Here is an 18,070-nt window from a genome sequence, read left to right as displayed (position 1 = left end):
TGAGGAGAGCAGACATTGGACAGGTTTGGAAGTGGCCTGGATAATGTTCCTGGATAAGTGTTCCAGATAATCATCATCCTGATGAGGAAAGGAACTGAGAATCAGTGAAGACACAGCCAACTCTGAATAGCATGAACTTTTAGTGGAATGAAGTGATTCTTTAACCTTATCTAGCAATGCTTAGTAGCGCAGGAGCAAGTTCAAAAGAAACCTTTCAACTAAATACAAAAATAAAAAAATTAATGTTGAGTGGCAACTTATTTCAGAGGACATTATTCATGGTGGATTTCAGTAACATTTTAATTATGACAAACATGAAATCTACAATATCAAAATAGTCATCTGAGAAAAACACACACACAAAAAGACTATTGGAGCAATAATCTTTTTTTTTCTTCTTTCTATGCTAGCCTAAGGCAAGAGAAAAGGAAAGACCCATTTTTCCTTTCCATTAGACACATCTCCCATTCATTTGATGTTATTGAAATTTAAAAAAAGCAAAATCATTGGTATCTTTTCATTAAACATGTGTCTCATATAACAATTTGCAGTTTACTTTTTCTGTTCTATAAACAAAAACACACATTAAAAAGCCAGAAGAAGTAAAAAACAGCCTATTTCCATGATGGCCAGCCATGGCACAGCACTTCCTGGCCCCTGCTGATCCCTTCTCAATTCTGAAAATATTTAGGGGGAACATACACACATTCACCCATTTTGTTCCACAGTCCTACCCTGTGTAGGACTGTCAACTAAGTTCACATTTTACTACAAATGTGGAGAGATTTTTTTTTTTTTCCAATCAAGGCACCTATTAACATTTCTTAGGTTACATCTTTGTAATCTTCAATCATAGTAAGATAAAAACCAGTAGCAAAGCATATCACCCAACTTAAAATTCAGAACAATACTTAGACATATGCAGCTTGCACACACATTAACCTGTTTCTCTCAACAAAATATTTGTAATTTCCAAAATCCTATCAGCTTTTTCACACAATATGGTCCCTCCAATTTGAGGAGTAGTAACATAAACATAGTCTCCTTGCTAAAGAGATTAGTCTAAAAAAAAGTAAAATCACCGAAAGAACGTAAGAATATCAGTGGCTATAGGCTAGAGCAATAACATGTTTTAAAGCCTAACATGTTCATGAAATCTCACTTTAAGAAGGTGATATCTAAACATAAAATTTATTGACAAAAATTAGTATCGACAAACTAGCACAAAATGATTTTAAATGAAAGTAGAAGACATTATTAAAGCTCAAGATTTTTGTATGTATTGATTTCATGCCTCAGGTTATTTCCATATCAAATTTAAAGAGATACTGGAAAATAGAAAACAAAATCCATCAACTGTAATCCATTTCCCTTACTCTTTTGTGAAATCATCAGAAGGCGTGAAGGATTGTTTCTGTTTCCTCTATCTTTATCAAGCCTGTAACCTCTCAAGTGAAAGAACATGCACCTGTCAAGCTCATAGTGCACGATGTACACACAGATGTGTTTAATAAATATCTGCCCACAGGGAGATTAGAGGTTTGCTTTGAGAATCAGGGAACAGGCTAGCTCATGTGTTGACGCTTTGGCATCTACCATACAATCCGCCACCTTGTTCCCTTACCAAAATATCCTAAAAGGAAATCCTCTTTGAGTCTTCTTTGAGAAGGGTTATGAGTTTGAAGACCCAAAACGTTGAGGTAAGATCCACCCCAGGGAAGGGGGAGTGGCTGGAGAGAACAAGCATAAGTAGGATTTAGGTGGCTCAGTGACGTCGGGAGGAAGCAGCGATGGAAGGGATGGGGTGCAAACTCACCTGGAGAAGCAGAAGCTGCACACATGTCAAAGGTCAAAGGGCATAGCCTCAGGGACTCCCCAAACGCTGGAAAAGTGAAACGCCCACTCCTGGGCTCTCACCGTCAGGGGTACGTCTAAGGGCTCAGCTGTTCCTACCTTTGATGCCAGGGACAAACCCTACCAGGCACAGTTGGGGTTGGCAGTAAGGCAAAGGAAAGCCTGCCCCAGATTTCAGAGCCAGCGCTGGGGAATCTCCCTGTCCTCTCCGCCACCCCCTCCCGCGCCCGAGACCTGAGACACCTTCTTCCTCACACCCACCTTCTCCAGGCCCTCTCGCGCTGAACAGCATCGGTCTCTATGGCGACCTGAAACCGCAGCTCCCATTGGCCCGTTCAATATGAGGGCCGGGCCAATGGGGAGGGCCAGCCCTCTCCTTCCCGCCAATGGGGTGGCGGGAGCTGGCCCGGGGACGGCGGCGTGCTGACGTTCCCGGGAGCCCGGTGCTGGCCGGGCGGGAGGACTGGCGGCGGGGCGGGCGGCGGCGGCGGCCTCTGGGCAGTAGAGGGGGCTCCGGGGCTGAGTCCGCGTCGACGCTGGCCGCGGAGGCGGCACCATGGGCAAGGGGTAAAGGGGCAAGTTGGCCACCGCCGCCGCCGGGGGTGGTGGGAGAGCCGCTCCGGGGGAGGGGGCGGGTGGGGGAGGGAGGGGCGGGCAGCCGCGCGGCCGCGGCACTTTTTTAATTTTTTCGGGTGCCGCAGCGGCGACCCCTCGGCGCCGATGTCCCTGATCCCTGGAGCGACGACGGCCGCTGCCTAAGCCGGAAAGTAAGTGTGTGGGCTCGCGGGAGGGCGCGGAGACTCCTGCCCACGAGACCCTCGGCCCTCGCCCCGAACACGCGCCGGGGCCGGGACCTGCGCGCCGGGGGCCGGGGGCCTCCCTCCCGCTGCCCCGTCCCCAGCGCCTCGCGGCCGCCGCGGCTTTCCTGCCCCGCCTCGTGTTCCTGCCCGCACTCGCCTGCTGCTCCCCTCCCCCCGGCAGGCGCACAAGTTTCACCCTCCATTTGCTTTTCCCGGCGACTCCTCTCCCCGGTCTCCCTTACGCGCCGCGCACGACCTCTGCCCACGCTGGGCTGTTCGGATCCGGAGCCCCCAGCCCCGAACTTGAGCGCCGCGCTGAGCCCTGCTGGACGCCCTCGCGGCGGCTTCCCCGCTGCCTGCCGCCCCGCTACCCCCCGCGCCCTCGACACCACGGGGCGCTCGCCCTCCTCAGCCCTCGGGGCCGGCTGTCTGTCCTTCTAGCCCCAGATCCTGCACCTTGGCCCCCTCCCCGTCTTCCCACGCCCCTGCTGCCCGCGCGGTCTTGCGTTTGTCGCCGAAGTCCTGTACTCCTTGCCGGTCCTGCCCACCCCCTCTGCCTAGTGCGCCTCTCTCTACCGGCCGCGGATCCTCACGCTCCACCCCTCCCGGCTCCCCAGCCGAGCCTCGCCGCTGCCCTCCTGCGCCGCCGCTTCCTCCTCTCCCTGCCAGGAGTTGAAGCGGAGCTGCGGCACCTCCTTGGCGGATCTGGTATCCCCGCCCGCTGCCGAGGCTGCCGGCCCTCTCCCCTGGACCGCTACCCAGGGAGCGAGCGGCGGGGCCGGGATTTGGCTGCGTGTTGGCTGAGTGCGACACACCGCGAGCGCGGGCAGTGGAGGCGCCGCGGCGGCCGTGGCCGCTCGGGGCGCAGCGGTAGTCAGGTGTGTGTGTACCGCGGGGGACGCGCGCTGCCGGCTCCTGGGCTGGCGACAGATTGTGCAGGAATGCGAGGAATGCACCAGGGGCAGAGTCCACACAGCCCGCCGCGGCTGTACTAGCGCCTTCCCTCCCCAGCTCTCGCCGCGCAGCCAGAGGTCACCGGAGCATCTTCGGAGCTGGTGAGCCTCATTCCACTCCTCTCCTCCCGTTGCTTCCCTCCATGCGGCAGAGGGGAAGCGCGGTAATTCTTTGGGGCTCCAGCTAGCCTTTCATCTGGGTTTTTGCTGCATTGGTCTTCAGGACCGTGAATTTGGGGCCGATGACTGTGTAGCCAAGGTTATTGATCGTTGCACAAGGCTGTTTGCAAGTTTGGTGTGCAAGGTTTGGATAGTGCCTGGTTTTTACCAGGGTTTTCTGAAAACCAGCAGGACCAGGGGGCCTGAAGGTTGTTAGAGTAATGAGCTTGCAGCCAACATATTTTAGCTCTATCAAAAAATGCCTGTTAGTGCTCACGGGCATGTACTGCAAGAGAGATCTTGAATGCATCACTTTGGTATCCTAAGAAGTGTAATTTTTTTCCCTCGTCATGCTGGGCTGTGTTTAGACCTCGTATAATACACAATGAATAGAAACAGAGAAGCACTGTTCGGTCAGCGATGGGACAGATAGAACTGTCTGGTACAGTTAAATTCGGGGCGTGTCAGTTACCATTGAAAGTAACACGGGGACACCACAATCATGTATATTTCAAGATGTAATTTATTAGTGGACGTCTCAGTTCTTTCTCTTTGTTACTGAGTTTGACTGAAAAAAAATGCTGCCCTACAACTTTTAAAGAATGGTAATTATTTACGTGTAAAATCAATGATGGCTAGTATGCATTTTTGGTCAAATTTTGTTTTCCTTAATACGGGAGAGCAAAATTTTGACAGAAAATGGTTCGCTAGAATTGAGCTTAGATTCTTTTTATTTTAAAAGAGAAACTAGAAGAATGCTTCTCTTCTTGGATGGAGTATATTGCTGTAGGAGTATCTTCGTTTTGGTGCCTGTGAAACAGTTACGGAAAATGGCAACATGAAAACGAGAACAACTAATGTCTGAAATAAGTGTTTCTGGATGTTGAAAAGCATCATATGCGTGTTTTTATTTGACACAATTTGCTTTGCAGGTTGCATTTATGATAAACCTCTTTGCACCTGGTTATTTTATGTCAGATTCAGTAAAATAATAAGTCAGTTGTCTGACCAATCAGCTTTCTTCCAACACCTACTTTGAGTAGATCAAGGACATTGAAAACTATTAAATAGGAGCCTTTAGTTAAGGACTCAACAGAAAGGAAAAAAATAGAAAAAAAATATTTTGCACTCAGAAAGGTTTATGTTTTGGTTGCTACGTTGTTTTTCAGCTATGTGCATAATCAGTGAATCTTCTAATTTAGAGGTTTAATTTGTGTCCAGTAACACTGTGGAGGATATTGGGAGGTGTTTGTAAATGCCAACAGGAAACTTTTATTATGTAACAATATCATATTACAGCAGTGTTCAACCCATGCTTAACCCATGCTTAACCCATGCTTATTTGACTTGATGTCAAGATTAGGAAGTAAAAGCAAATTTAGTTTCCCTGCCGCATTAGAAATTGAAAACCCTGTTCAGATGTATGGATCTCACACACACACACACACACACACACACACACACACACGATTGGCTGTGCAAATAGTTTTGCCTGCTTCAGGTAAAGATAACCTTTCAGTTAGAAATGCTTTCTATTTGTTATAGATATTCAAAGAATGGAATTTTTTCAACTGGTGATCCTACACAATTGAAAATAACCGAAATTGTATTTTGACCAAAGTGCATTCCCTCCCCACCCCCTACTGTTATGTAAGGAGAGGGTGCTGCATCTGGTGTCTTATATATTATACTGAAGAGTCTAAGTTGGGAAAGCTAAATATCCAATTATTTTAATTTTTACCTGTATTGTTTTTGGAGGGAGATAAGGGAGCAGAGAGTATTGATGGAAAACAAGGGAAGAAGAAACTAGGGGCAGCTAGTATTCAGCTAGAAAGTAAAATTATATACATTATTGCAGCAGTAATGCATTTAAAAGGTGAATAAATCAAATCTAATTTTGTGACTAGTTCTGACATAATATGAATTTAAAGAAACTACTACCAAATTCAGTTTAATAAAAACTTTAGCACTTATATGACCTTGAGTATTTGGATTAGGTTTAAATTAGAATCGCAGTTTTCTTCCTTTTCTTGTAAATAGGCAAAGTAAATTTAATGTAAAAATTTGAAACTCACTTTAATTTTTGAAAATGCAATTATTGGCAATTTTTGACCTTAGTAATTTCCATGCTGTTACCCAGGGATTAATTTAAATAACGTTCATACCCTGGATGATGCCAACCGTCAGGTAAGTCTAGCCTCTTACCTGACTCTTTTGAAATACTAAGGTATTTTGAGAATGCTCTGTAATCTAATGTGTGTTTCTTTCTGTTTCAATCGAGCAGTAATTCCCTACTTTGCTTAATTCTAAAATGGACATCATATCTTCATTCTGAAATGGAAGGTAAAATAGAGGTTACTATAGGGTTATTTTAGGGCATAAATGCCTGTGGTATTGTATGTCAGTTTGGGAAGTTTGCCTTCACGCCTTCAAGTGTACAGGGAGATAATTACTCCTTCAATGTGTGAAATGATTCTGTAGTGCCCTTCCTGCACTGAAGGGGGAAGAAGAATCTGAAACATAACACCAGAGGACTAGGTATGTTTGGAGAATTAAATAACTATTTCACAGCCAGACAACACTACAGACAGCTGCAAATAGAGAAAAGAAGGAAAACTTTTAAGATACATGGATGAAAGCTTTCTTTCTTACATCAGTAGAAGTGATGATAGCAGCCAGCAAGTCAGTTCGATGCTCAGTGATAAGAAATAACAGGGTTATTTCAAGGTAAGGTAATCAGGCCCTAAGTTGCCAAGAACAGTAATTCATGTACTTGCTGGTTTCAGTTCAGAAGTTGCATAACATTCGAATATTTCTTACGTTGTCATTTTAATAATTCAGTGGAATTATCTTAATTTAGTGTGCTATGTTACCATTACTAAATTGGGGATGTTACATGATGGTGATCTTCAATTAAACTTAGGAATGTTGCAGACATTTTCTTCATCATTGACCTGTTGTTTTTCCTTTTCATAATTTAAATTTATTTGATATACCAATAAATGTTGGCTATATCACTGATCATTTTATTATTCATAGTCTTGATAACATTATAGTTTATTATGACTCATATATAATGATTCGTTGCAGCTGATAAAATGTTGTTAGGGATTGTATTGTGAGATTTTATTACTACCACATATATAAATTAAAATGTGGAAGTGTCTGAGTTATTGTAAGTCATGTGATTGCAAAGCATTTTTCCTGAATAGAATAATGCCTGCTCACTGGGTGGGTGCCAATCCAGGTAGCTAGATACAGAATAATACAGTCTTCACAAAATCCAGAACTCACAATATAGGGTGGGGAGGGAGGGGGCCAGGGGAAGCACCTTTCTTTGACATCCGAGGCATGTTTGACTTCTATAGTTTCCTCTCCGCTAAATATAAATTGGGTGAGTTGCAGATATTTAATGGTGTTAGTACTTCTTTTCCTTCATCTGTGCCCCTACACTGCCCCCACCACCCCGCCACAACACACACACACTATGCCATCACCACATCTGTGAGCTTGGCAAGGCAGAGGAAGCTCCTTATGGCCTGAGGCCATGTACATAAAATGTAGACATTGGTGTCCTGTATTCCAGGTTGAATTTAAAACAGGTGTGGGGTTTGACACAAAAATGATACTGTATATGAAAGTTAGGTAAAATTTGTATTTGAAATGAGGCTGTCAGGGTACTATGCAGGCTTTTGGGGCCTGGCCCGAAACTTGGAATGCAGTTTTTCATAGAAGCCCACAATCAGTTTACAAATAGACTTTTGAAACACTGGCTAGGTGGTATCTGAAGTTTTGGCCCATTGCAAGCTGTGTCTTAATTGCAAGCATGAGGGAAGTAAAAAGCATCCCAAATCAGAAATTAGGAGATCTGCCATTAAACCTTATTACCTTGACAAACCATTTAATGTTTGGATGATAGCTTCCTCCTTTTAAAAATACAATTTGGATTATATTGATCTAAGTTACATTTTAGCTCAAGATTCCTGAAGTTCACAGTGGTTTTTAAAAATTTTTCTTAAGAAAAAAAAAACAAAAAACTTTTCCAAGCTTGAATATACATAATCAGCCCTGTTTCCCCTTGTACCTCAAATCATGGCAACAAGGAAGTTGAATTTCTCTTTTGAGACTTTTGAACCTTCTTCACATTCATCTTTAATTGTTTTGTTTTGTTTTAAAACAATATCATTTTGGGAAGTGAGGGGAAGGGATGAAGCACATGTTTTCAAAGTCTTGCTGTCTGCCTGTACCCTAGTCCAAGATTACATATGGTAGTTTTGGCCAGGGAAAGTGCTTGCGATTTCACCTTTACACTCAGTGAGGCTCATGAAGTGTCATTAAGGTAGTGAGGTGTCATGGTTAGCAGCCTTACTGTCAGGGTCCAATTCTGGCACTGCAACTTGCTAGCTGTGTAACCTGGCAGATTGTATAATCTCTATGGTCCTCGTTTTGCTCATCTGTAGGATGCAGTGGATAAAAGTACCCACTTCATATGGTTGTTGGGGAGATTAAATGAATTAATACATGTAAAGTGCTTACAACAGGAGCTGGCTCAGAGCCAGCACTTAATACATTGAAATCATTATTTTTACATTGTAGTTCTTTTATGATGGTTTCTGCAGCATTTACCAAATGCCAGGGAAATTATTGGCTTGCTTTCTGTGTGGGTTTTGTCAAAATGATTATGGATTTCAACAGGATATTTCAGGGAAGAAATAAACTGCTGAAGAGAAACCATTATGAGCTTGATAGTTTGCAGGACACTGTAGGAAAGAGAATCCAGCACAGCAATTAAGGGTCTTTTTAAGTAGGGAAGTTGTAGCTTCTTGTGGTAGGCAATACTTAGAGAGGCATTAACCACCACTAGCCAACAAGTATAGGAGAATGTATACAATTATTGCGTTTGTAATCCCAGGTAGTAGTCATTTTATAAAATGTCTTTGCTAGTCAGTACATGAATAAAGCGTTAGAAAGTGTTCATCATTTAATACCATTTGCTCAAATGCAGCTTTAAATTAACTCTTTAAGCTGGCTTTTCTGTCTGAAAGTGATTACAGTTGAAAAAAAATGGATATTTGAAATCAGCAGGAGACTCCCAAATCAAGAAAGGCTAAAAAAGAGGAAGGGGGTTTGGAATATACATGATATAAATCAACAGACAGTGGTTAAATAGATATCAAGAGGCTCTAGTTCTAGTCCTGGCTTTGCCACTATGCAGATGTGTCTCCCATGAGCACGTCATTTAACTCTCGTGGGCTTTAGTTTTCTTGTCTATAAAATGAGGGAGTTGGTCTAGATGCTCTCTAGAGTCCCTCTAGTACTTACATTTCGCAACTCTTAGAACATCAAGCCATTACATTTTTTCCTCAGCAAGAATGTACTGTCTTCCCAAGGATTTATGACAATTTACCCTCTGGGATAAGGAGAGAAAATTGAAGTTGTATACTTGAAATTCTCAGCTCCTGAAAATGTAAGTGTTGCAGCCAGACAAACCTGTGACCCCTTTGTGGCTAAGTCAGTGGCTCCGTGTCTTGTGCGGTAGTGGTGTGAAGTGCTCCAGGAGTGAGGATCCTTGGGGCCCCTCGGGGCAGGAGCTGAGCAGTGAGCCTTTATGGAGCTGCACATCTGCAGTTTGTCACAGCCCTGCCTTCTGGGACTTACTTGTCTACAACTGGTCCCCTGTGCACATTGGAGGCTTCAACTCTGATTGAGACTACATTTTTCAGAAGTTGGATAGACACAAGAAAGGGGATTTAGGATGGTGATTAAAAGGGACTAGTCTTGTTACAGTGAGAAAGATCCACTTCTTACTTGCTCAGATGGTTTGATTTGTCCTCAGAGAAGTTAAACAACTGACAGAGTTACTCCTGAAAACATTTTGTATGAATACTTTAGGTTCATAGGGAACTCATCAATCCGTATCTCATAGAATATAGGTACTTTTCATTCAAGTCTAATTTTTACATATAGACAATCTACCAGCGTTCAGAAATTGTGGCAGATTTCATGAGGAGAATTTTTTACTGGGATTTGTGCTCTTCTATAAAAAGTAATTTAAAAATTCAGCGATGAAAGTTTCTCCTAGACCCTGTTCTCTTCCTTTGTGGAGAAAAAAAAAGACCCTATAGAACTCTAGTATGTATTTATCTATAAAACAATTGTTTAAAAATATTGAGGTTAGCTCTTCCCCTTTGCTAATGCAATAAGGACATTATTTGCAAAGGGAAGCATTAATTATACTGCTATTGTATTAAATGAATTGTCAATGTCACGATCAAAGTAAACCCTTGAAGAACTGGCTGTTGTTCCCATACCTTCATGAGAATTGTAAACACTCATGTAAAATAGAAACCATTATTTACCACTTTGCAGTGAAATGGATCATGTGTTCTGACACCTGTACCCTGGGTTGAGTGGGAAACAGGGACTGTTTGATGAATTAAAGGTAACTTTATTCCTGTATACCACTAGGGGTGCAAGTGAGGGGACTGTAGACAATTAGTACTTTAGATATTTGTTGGAGTCCTGCTGTGTGTGAGGTATTGTGTTTCATTTTGCATACTTATTTAAAACGATACTACTTATTTGAAATGATTCATTTTAGTTCATTTTAACCAACATTTTTAGTCCCCTGCTCCGTATCAGACTCTGATAGGGCTTATGGCCAAAAAGATGACTTCCTCCAGGGATACTTACTCTCTGTGTTAGATTCAGTAATGGGAGTCTCGGTCTTTAAGGAATCCATGATACATTTTTCAATCTGGTTGGGAAAGATAAGACACGTGAGGTAGAGAAGATTGTTCTAGAAATGTTGGTATGTAAATAAACGTGTAACATTGTTTCATAAGTATTAAGGATGAGCTATAAAATCACTAGGTTTTAGCTCATACTTCTACTTGCTTAGTTGTGTATTACATGATAAATTACCCGATTCTAGAGATATGCATTAACAACTCTCATTAGCTTTCTTTGGGAAAAGTCTGCACCAAAGATAAATAGTGATTTCAAAATAAGTTTTAATCATGAACTTGATTATTTTGGCAGTATCTCTTGAAACACTTTACCATATAGCCTATGTGAAATAATTAATCATAATGACAATACATTATTTATGAGAAACCATAATTTATGCCATAAGACCTGCCATTTTATTACATTCTTATTTTTATTTTTCATACAGCAGTATTTTCGTTGGGTTTTGTGCTTTTCTTTTATTCTCTATGTAATTTGTGTGCCTTTATAAGCCCAAACTTACTGTTGAAAATATTCCCTCCCATTGTTATGAATAAACAGAATGTTTTAAAATCTCTCGTGACGTATGCTAGAATAAATGGTCTCATTGAATTTTACCTTGAATCTCAGAATGATACACTGATGGGAATTTTTCACTTACTGTCATTTTGTCCGTGACTACCTAAGCAGTAAGTCTGTTTAAAAACGGCACTGACTGAGGAATCAGAAAATCCATCTGGACTTCACAAGAACTATTAATACTATTAGTCTGAGACCTGTGATAACTCAGATGTTAAAGGTCTAATTCAGACTGTCAACGGATGAAAAATAAGTGTCAGTCTGAAATCTTCGGATAGTATATTGACAACTGTCAGTCTTACAAAATATTGTTTAGAACTGTGAATATAATTTTTCATGGAAGCAACATTAATCCATAAATCTCCCATCGTATAGTGTAACTAGAGTATATCAGTTCCCAGGGAAAATAGTCCTGCTCTAAGCTACTCAACAGCAGGGACTTTATCTTTTACAGGACTTAATCTCGACCTCCAGTGGTTCTACATACCTTAAGTGAATGAATGAATTTGAATTCTAGTTTTGAACACCTTCACCTACTACTCTTGGATAATCTTGTCTGTTTGTGCCTAATACCTATCCTCTGTCCTTTTGTAAACTGGTCCGAGACCCTGATACCATTTATCCTACATGTTTCAAAGGCAAAAACTATTTAGACTTTAAAAAAATGCTTTTCTAATACAACTTGCTAGATAAATAATTCATTATACCAAATTCCTTAGTAAAGAAATTAACGGCTGGGTGCAGTGGCTCATGCCTGTAATCCCAGCACTTTGGGAGGCTGAGGCAGGTGGATCACTTGAGATTAGGAGTTCAAGACCAGCCTGGACAACATGGTGAAACCCCGTCTCTACTAAAAATACAAAAAAAAAAAAAATTAGCCAGGCGTGGTGGCAGGTGCCTGTAGTCCCAGCTACTCGAGAGGCTGAGGTGGGAGAATCACGTGAACCCGTGAGGCAGAGGTTGCAGTGGGCAGAGGTTGCATTGGGCAGAGATTGCACCACTGCACTCTAGCCTGGGTGACAGAGCGAAACTCCATTTCAAAAAAAAAAAGAAAGAAAAGAAATTAATTAGAGAATTTTAAACAAATTGGTTTCATATTCATTTTAAACTTAATTGCCTGGATTATAACCATAGTGAGATGAGTTTTCATAATGCTCTTCATCATACTATTAATAGGCACCCTTCAAGCACCAAGACTAAGCTAAGCTTTGAAAGTGTGATATTGAGCAAACTTTCTGTATCCATACCTTTTGTGAATCAGTAATATCTTTGTATACTCAGCTGAAGAGTTGAAGACAGAAGTAGATATAATTTAAAGCACATGAAGTTTTTCAAAGGGGAAATGTTATAAAAATGCTAAGGGTTATTGGTACTATAAAATTACATAAATGTTAAGAGTAACGAAACAAAATTTCATAGCTTGTTTTGACCTAGTTGGTATAGTAAGTAAACCTTTGTTTGGTCTTAATATAGTAGATAGACATATTCTTATACATTTTGGTTGTCCCTTTCCCAACCTCACATAATCACTGTAATAAAATTTACAGAAAGAAAGATCCTGTGTACCCTTTATATTGTTTTCCCCAGTGGTAACATCTTGCAAAACTATATTACAGTGTCACAACCAGGATATTAACATTGATGTAATCAAGATACAGAACATTTCCATCACCACAAAGCTCATCTCTCCTACTCTCATCCCCTCCTAAATCTCTGGCAACCATTCATTGTTCATCACAACTATAGTGTTGTCATTTTAAGAATGCTAGTGGCATACACCTGTAGTTACAGCTACTGAGGAAGCTGAGGTGGGAGGATGACTTGAGCCTGGGAGGGCAAGACTGCAGTGAGCCATGATCTCACCACTGCACTCTCCATCCTGGGTGAGTGAGACCCTGTCTCAAAAAAAAAAAAAAAAAAATGTGGGCACAGTGGCTCACTCTTGTAATCCGAGCACTGTGAGAGGCTAAGATATGAAGATTGCTTGAGGCCAAGAGTTCAAGACCAGCCTGGGCAACATAACCAGACCCTGTCTCTAAAAAAATTTAAAAAATTAGCTGCGTGCTATGGCATGTGCCTGTAGTCTCAGATAATTGGGAAGCTGAGGTAGAAGGATTGCTTGAGCCCAGGAGGTTGAGGCTGCAGTGAGTTATGATAGTGCCACTGCACTCCAACCTGGGCAATAGAGTGAAACTCCATCTCCAAAAATAAAAAATAAAAGAAGAATATTATATAAATAGATTTATAAAGTATGTGATTTGGGATATTTTTTCCCATTTTGCATAATTCTTTGGAGATTATTCCAGGTTGCTGCGTGTATCGGTAGTCTGTTCTGTTTTATAGCCAAGTAATATTCCATAATATGGATGTACTATAGTTTGCTTAACCATTCACCTGTTGTTACCAACTTATAGCTATTACAAATAGAGTTGCTATGAATATGTATGTACAGTTTAGCATAAGTATACTTGTCTCTGGGGGAAATGCCCAGGAATGCAATTGCTGCTTCTTTTTTTTTTTTTTTTTTTTTTTGAGACGGAGTCTCGCTCTCTCACCCAGGCTGGAGTGCAGTGGCGCAATCTCGGCTCACTGCAAGCTCCGCCTCCCGGGTTCACACCATTCTTCTGCCTCAGCCTCTCTGAGTAGCTGGGACTACAGGCTCCTGCCACCACACCCGGCTAATTTTTTTGTACTTTTAGTAGAGACGGGGTTTCACCGTGGTCTCGATCTCCTGACCTCGTGATCCGCCCGCCTCGGCCTCCCAAAGTGCTGGGATTACAAGCGTGAGCCACCACGCCCGGCCAATTTTTAAAACTTTCTTTCTAAATTATGCACTGAATTATATGAGACCTCAGTAATCCAGCCATCTTTATCAATGTGTTGGTGAATTAAAATAAAGAATTTTATAAGTTAGATTTATAGCTTTGGTAAATTACAAAAACTTGTCTATAAAATCAAGTCTTTTATCTTGTTACTATTTTACAAATAGTACTTCCCATAAGTTTACCTTATTTTTTAGCCAAACCCCATTGATTTTAAGTAGAATTCCTGAAGTTGCTTTGTAGCTTGGCTTCAGAATTTGTTTGGTTTTGTTATGTTTTTTTTCTTTAGATAGCAGGCACATTTAATTTTCTATAACAATATTATATTTAAAAATGTAATTATGAATGTTGGCTCTTTCAGAATTTCACCTATATATGATCATAGGTAATATTCTTGCAAAAAAAATGTTGATAGTGCACCATGTTAACAGGCAAGGTGAGGATGTAAAATGAAGACAGTATTCTCCTATGTGATTGGAATTAATCTAGTTGTTAGATTGAAACCAATAAGCATACCTGATACTTTAAAAGGTGAGTATTGTTTCATTCCTAGAAGAAAAGAAATTAGACATTTTCTTTTCTTCTTCTTCTTCTTCTTTTTTTTTTTTTTTTTTTTTGAGATGGTCTCACTCTGTCACCCAGGCTGGAGTGCAGTGGTGGTACTATTATAACTCACTGCAGCCTCAAATTCTTGGGCTCAGGGGACCCACTCGCCTCAACCTCCTGAGTACCTGGGACTACAGGCACATGCTACCGTGCCCTACTAATTTTTTTGTTTTTGTTTTTTGTAGAGGCAATCTGGCCATGTTGCCCAGACTGGTCTCGAACTCCTGGCCACAAGCAATCCTCCCGCCTCAGCATCCCAAAGTGCTGGGATTATAGGCATGAGCCACCATACCTAGCCAGAAAAGACTTTTTTTTTTTTTTTTTTTTTGAGATGGAGTCTTGCTCTGTTGCCCAGGCTGGAGGGCAGTGGGGTGATCTCGGCTCACTGCAACCTCTGCCTCTTAGGTTCAAGCTATTCTCCTGTCTCAGCCCCCCAAGTGGCTGGGATTACAGGTATACACCACCGTGCCCAGCTAATTTTTGTGTTTTTAGTAGAGATGGGGTTTTGCCATGTTGGCCAGGCTGGTCTCTAACTCCTGACCTCAGGTGATCTGCCCGCTTTGGTCTCCCACAGTGCTGAGATTACAGGCATGAACCACCACATCCGGCCAGAAAAGACATTTTCTAAAGTGATTTTCTTATCCCCTCCTTCCCACCATGCTTTTTGTGTGACTGTTGTATACACCTCTGCCAGAGAAATATGTTGAAATTGCATCTGGCTAAATAAAGTCTTCATGATTGATACTTTGGTGAGTTTTTATTAATGTCTTTTCTACCTTGAAGGTCAAATCTTTATTTTCATAGTTTAAAATACCATCAGATTACTTAACAAGCTTTATACTTTGTTCAGTATTACTTTTATGTTCATTCTAATATTTTTATTATCAATACTTCAATCTTCCAGAATCCTAGCTGAGAAGGTAAGTGTTGACTGTACAATCAATCCTAAAATATAGCTATACAGTAACATTCATTGTTAATATGGTGCTTTTAAGGATTTGATCCTTTTTCTATATTTGAATGATACAACCTCAGCACTATTTCCTTTCACAGAAATATGATCCTCCCAATAAGTTGTGTATTTCCTGAAGGTTTTTCTGCCATTACCTATTATGTCCTTCTCTGCCTCGTGAGCCCTTGTTTTTCTTCTTCAGGGTGTAACTCAGTGACCCCTCTTTAATGAAGCCTTCCCTGGCCCTTCGCTCTGCGCAACTCCAGATTTCAACCTTCCCACCTGTGCTTGTCATCACTTTGCACATAACTCTGCTTTGAACACTTGTCACATTGTGAATAGTTTCTGTGTCTGTTTCCTGGCCATGTGAGCTCTCAGCAGGTTAAAACTGTGTCATAGCCATCACTGTAATTCTCTCATGTAGCAGTAGTCCTAACATATAGTAAGCAACAGATGCTTTCTTTGAGTGAATGAATAATTAAATACTTTGTTTACAACCTTAGTTATCCCCTTCTCTTCTAACTTTCAGTGGCTCACCATTGTTCACCCTGCTGGATCATATTCAGATTCCCCAGCGACCTACCATATAAGGCCCGTTACAGGCAAACCTTAATTACTCTCCTTCCTGAATCCTCCACATCAGCAAGACTAGTCTCTACTCATTATTCTCTGTCTCCCTCCACTCTAGGTTCACATCTTCAAAGTCCTTCAAGACCTAGTTCAAATAGATACTGTAATAGTATCTAACTTTTTTTGTGGTAGAAAGAAAGAGCAGAGATCCTACTCTGATGACAAGAACAAAAAACACGACACAATCTAATTCATGATTTTCTTCAACCCATCAGAGAGTTGAAATCTCATAAACAACTAACCTGAAATCTAAGGAAGGAAAGGCATCTCCAAGGTTGGACTTGCTTACCTGGGACAGATGATGCTGGACACTAGTAAGAAGAACTGAGTTAAAAATGTTTAGCAAATTGCTAAGTGTTGAATGTGGGCAGGCAAGATAATACAGAACCCCACAAGGCATCAGTCAGGTGGTGAATTCATACCCCTTGAGGGCTCTTCTACATGGACCTCCCCTGATGCTAATTTAAAAAAGATTGGCCAGAGTCCTGAGAAGGCCTCCCACTGAGTGCGGGCCTGGGGAGGGGAGCAGCAACCCGAGAATGGAAAGGCAGAAAACCCCAGTCTTCCTTAGGGCACTGGTGAAAACCATTGAGAATGAAAATTTCTGAGAGTGTTGTTAAACCATCCCAATTTAAAAACAGCATGCTTGCTACAAACACAGCTTCAACGCCCCTTCACCCCAGCCACCAAACTAGCTCCTCCTCAACCAACACTATGCACCCACTGTGAGCAGAGGAATCTCTCAGAGTCTTGGAGGTAAAGGAGAGAGAATGATGGCCCAAGACAAGGTTTTGGTTGAAAAAGTTTTAAGATAGAGTGGATTTAAGCATGGTAATGGATGGAGTGAGGAAAGCCAAAGAATAGAATTAAAAGAAATCAGGGAGTAAGGAGGATAGGTTGTAAATCACATAGCATGAATTTTCTTCCTGAATGTTTCATCAATGTAGATGCTTAGGCATGCAAGTTTAATTTTTGTTTAAAATGGGGGAAAAACCCTACATGAATAGATTCCTGGATTAAATTTAGTATCAGATTTAATTTTTACAGTCAAGAACAATTAAATTGTCTGCTCGTATTTTCTGGATCATGAGATCTATTCACACTGAAATGTCTAACATTTTGTTCATTGTCAAAAAAAGCCTTCAAGTGCTGACATGAAGAATTGTGCTTTATTTCAAATTGTGCACATCACTGCAGTAACAGAGGCTCATCACACATGAGAGAAGACATACTGGAAGTAAGATTCATCTCTTCTAGTTGATTTGACATAAGCAGTGTCATCCAACTAAATATCAGTGAATGCCTGTTTTAATATTTCTCCAATCTTATTCATAGTTACAAAATCAGGACAATTTATTTCTTCTATTAAATGCCATTTATTGAACTAAGCATTATTTCAGAGAAAAAAGAACTAGTCATTGAAAAGTAATTCCTTTTTTAGATACTTCATTAAGCTTAACAATGGCATTTAAACACTTCTGATTATTGAAAAATTAAACATGCCTAAATTATTTGGTCTCATTCTACTCATAGCCAAAATTTAAATATAGCTTATCAAGTGGTTTCTGAAAGGTGTAGAGTAAAAATGCATTCTTCCCCAGCTCTTTTTCTGTACCAAAAAGCTCTATCTAGGAAGCTTAGCACAGAACTGAAAGTGAATCAATAGGAAGATGTTGGTTAAAGAATATATAATTAGTCAGATGGAAAGAATGAGATCAAGGAATCTATTGCACAGCATGGTGAATATCGTTAATGATAATATATTTTTGAAATATGCTGAGAGTGGATGTTTGGGGTTCTCACCACAAAAATGATAGCTATGTTAAGTAATGCATTTGTTAATAAGCTGGATTTAACATTCCACATGTATGTATACTTCAACATCGTGCTGTACACAATAAATACATACAATTTTATCTTTTAGTTTCTAAAAATTTAAAATCAAAATGAATTTTAAAAAGTAGAATTAGGCCGGGCGTGGTGGCT

At 41.0% G+C, this 18,070-nt stretch overlaps 2 protein-coding genes across 17 annotated transcripts in view; one reads left to right on the top strand and one right to left on the bottom strand.

Annotated features, from left to right (window-relative positions):
* Positions 1 to 2,246, bottom strand: part of CCDC148 (coiled-coil domain containing 148) — a 308,291-nt gene extending 306,045 nt beyond the window's left edge. For 3 of the 6 annotated variants that reach the window (XM_058441815.1, XM_058441814.1, XM_058441820.1), the window contains exon 1: positions 2,116 to 2,246. In XM_058441815.1, coding sequence (XP_058297798.1) covers positions 2,116 to 2,146 — 31 coding nt within the window. In that variant the 5' untranslated portion in view covers positions 2,147 to 2,246. Of the gene's footprint in view, positions 1 to 1,816 lie in introns of all 6 variants that reach the window. The other 3 variants (XM_032755656.2, XM_058441825.1, XM_058441817.1) reach the window with 2 other exon arrangements.
* Positions 2,247 to 2,354: 108 nt separating this feature from the next.
* The window catches only part of PKP4 (plakophilin 4), a 227,894-nt gene continuing 212,178 nt past the window's right edge, over positions 2,355 to 18,070 (top strand). For 6 of the 11 annotated variants that reach the window (XM_032755648.2, XM_032755646.2, XM_032755651.2 and 3 more), the window contains exon 1: positions 2,355 to 2,621. The gene's annotated coding sequence lies outside the window, so the exon portion shown is untranslated. Of the gene's footprint in view, positions 2,622 to 3,294; positions 3,710 to 18,070 lie in introns of those variants that run through there. The other 5 variants (XM_032755647.2, XM_032755644.2, XM_032755642.2 and 2 more) reach the window with 3 other exon arrangements.

Source organism: Hylobates moloch, unplaced genomic scaffold, assembly GCF_009828535.3.
Source record: "Hylobates moloch isolate HMO894 unplaced genomic scaffold, HMol_V3 SCAFFOLD_1, whole genome shotgun sequence".
NCBI lineage: Eukaryota > Metazoa > Chordata > Mammalia > Primates > Hylobatidae > Hylobates > Hylobates moloch.
The sequence above is the reverse complement of the archived record's forward strand: the minus strand, read 5'-3'. Positions and strand labels throughout refer to the sequence as shown.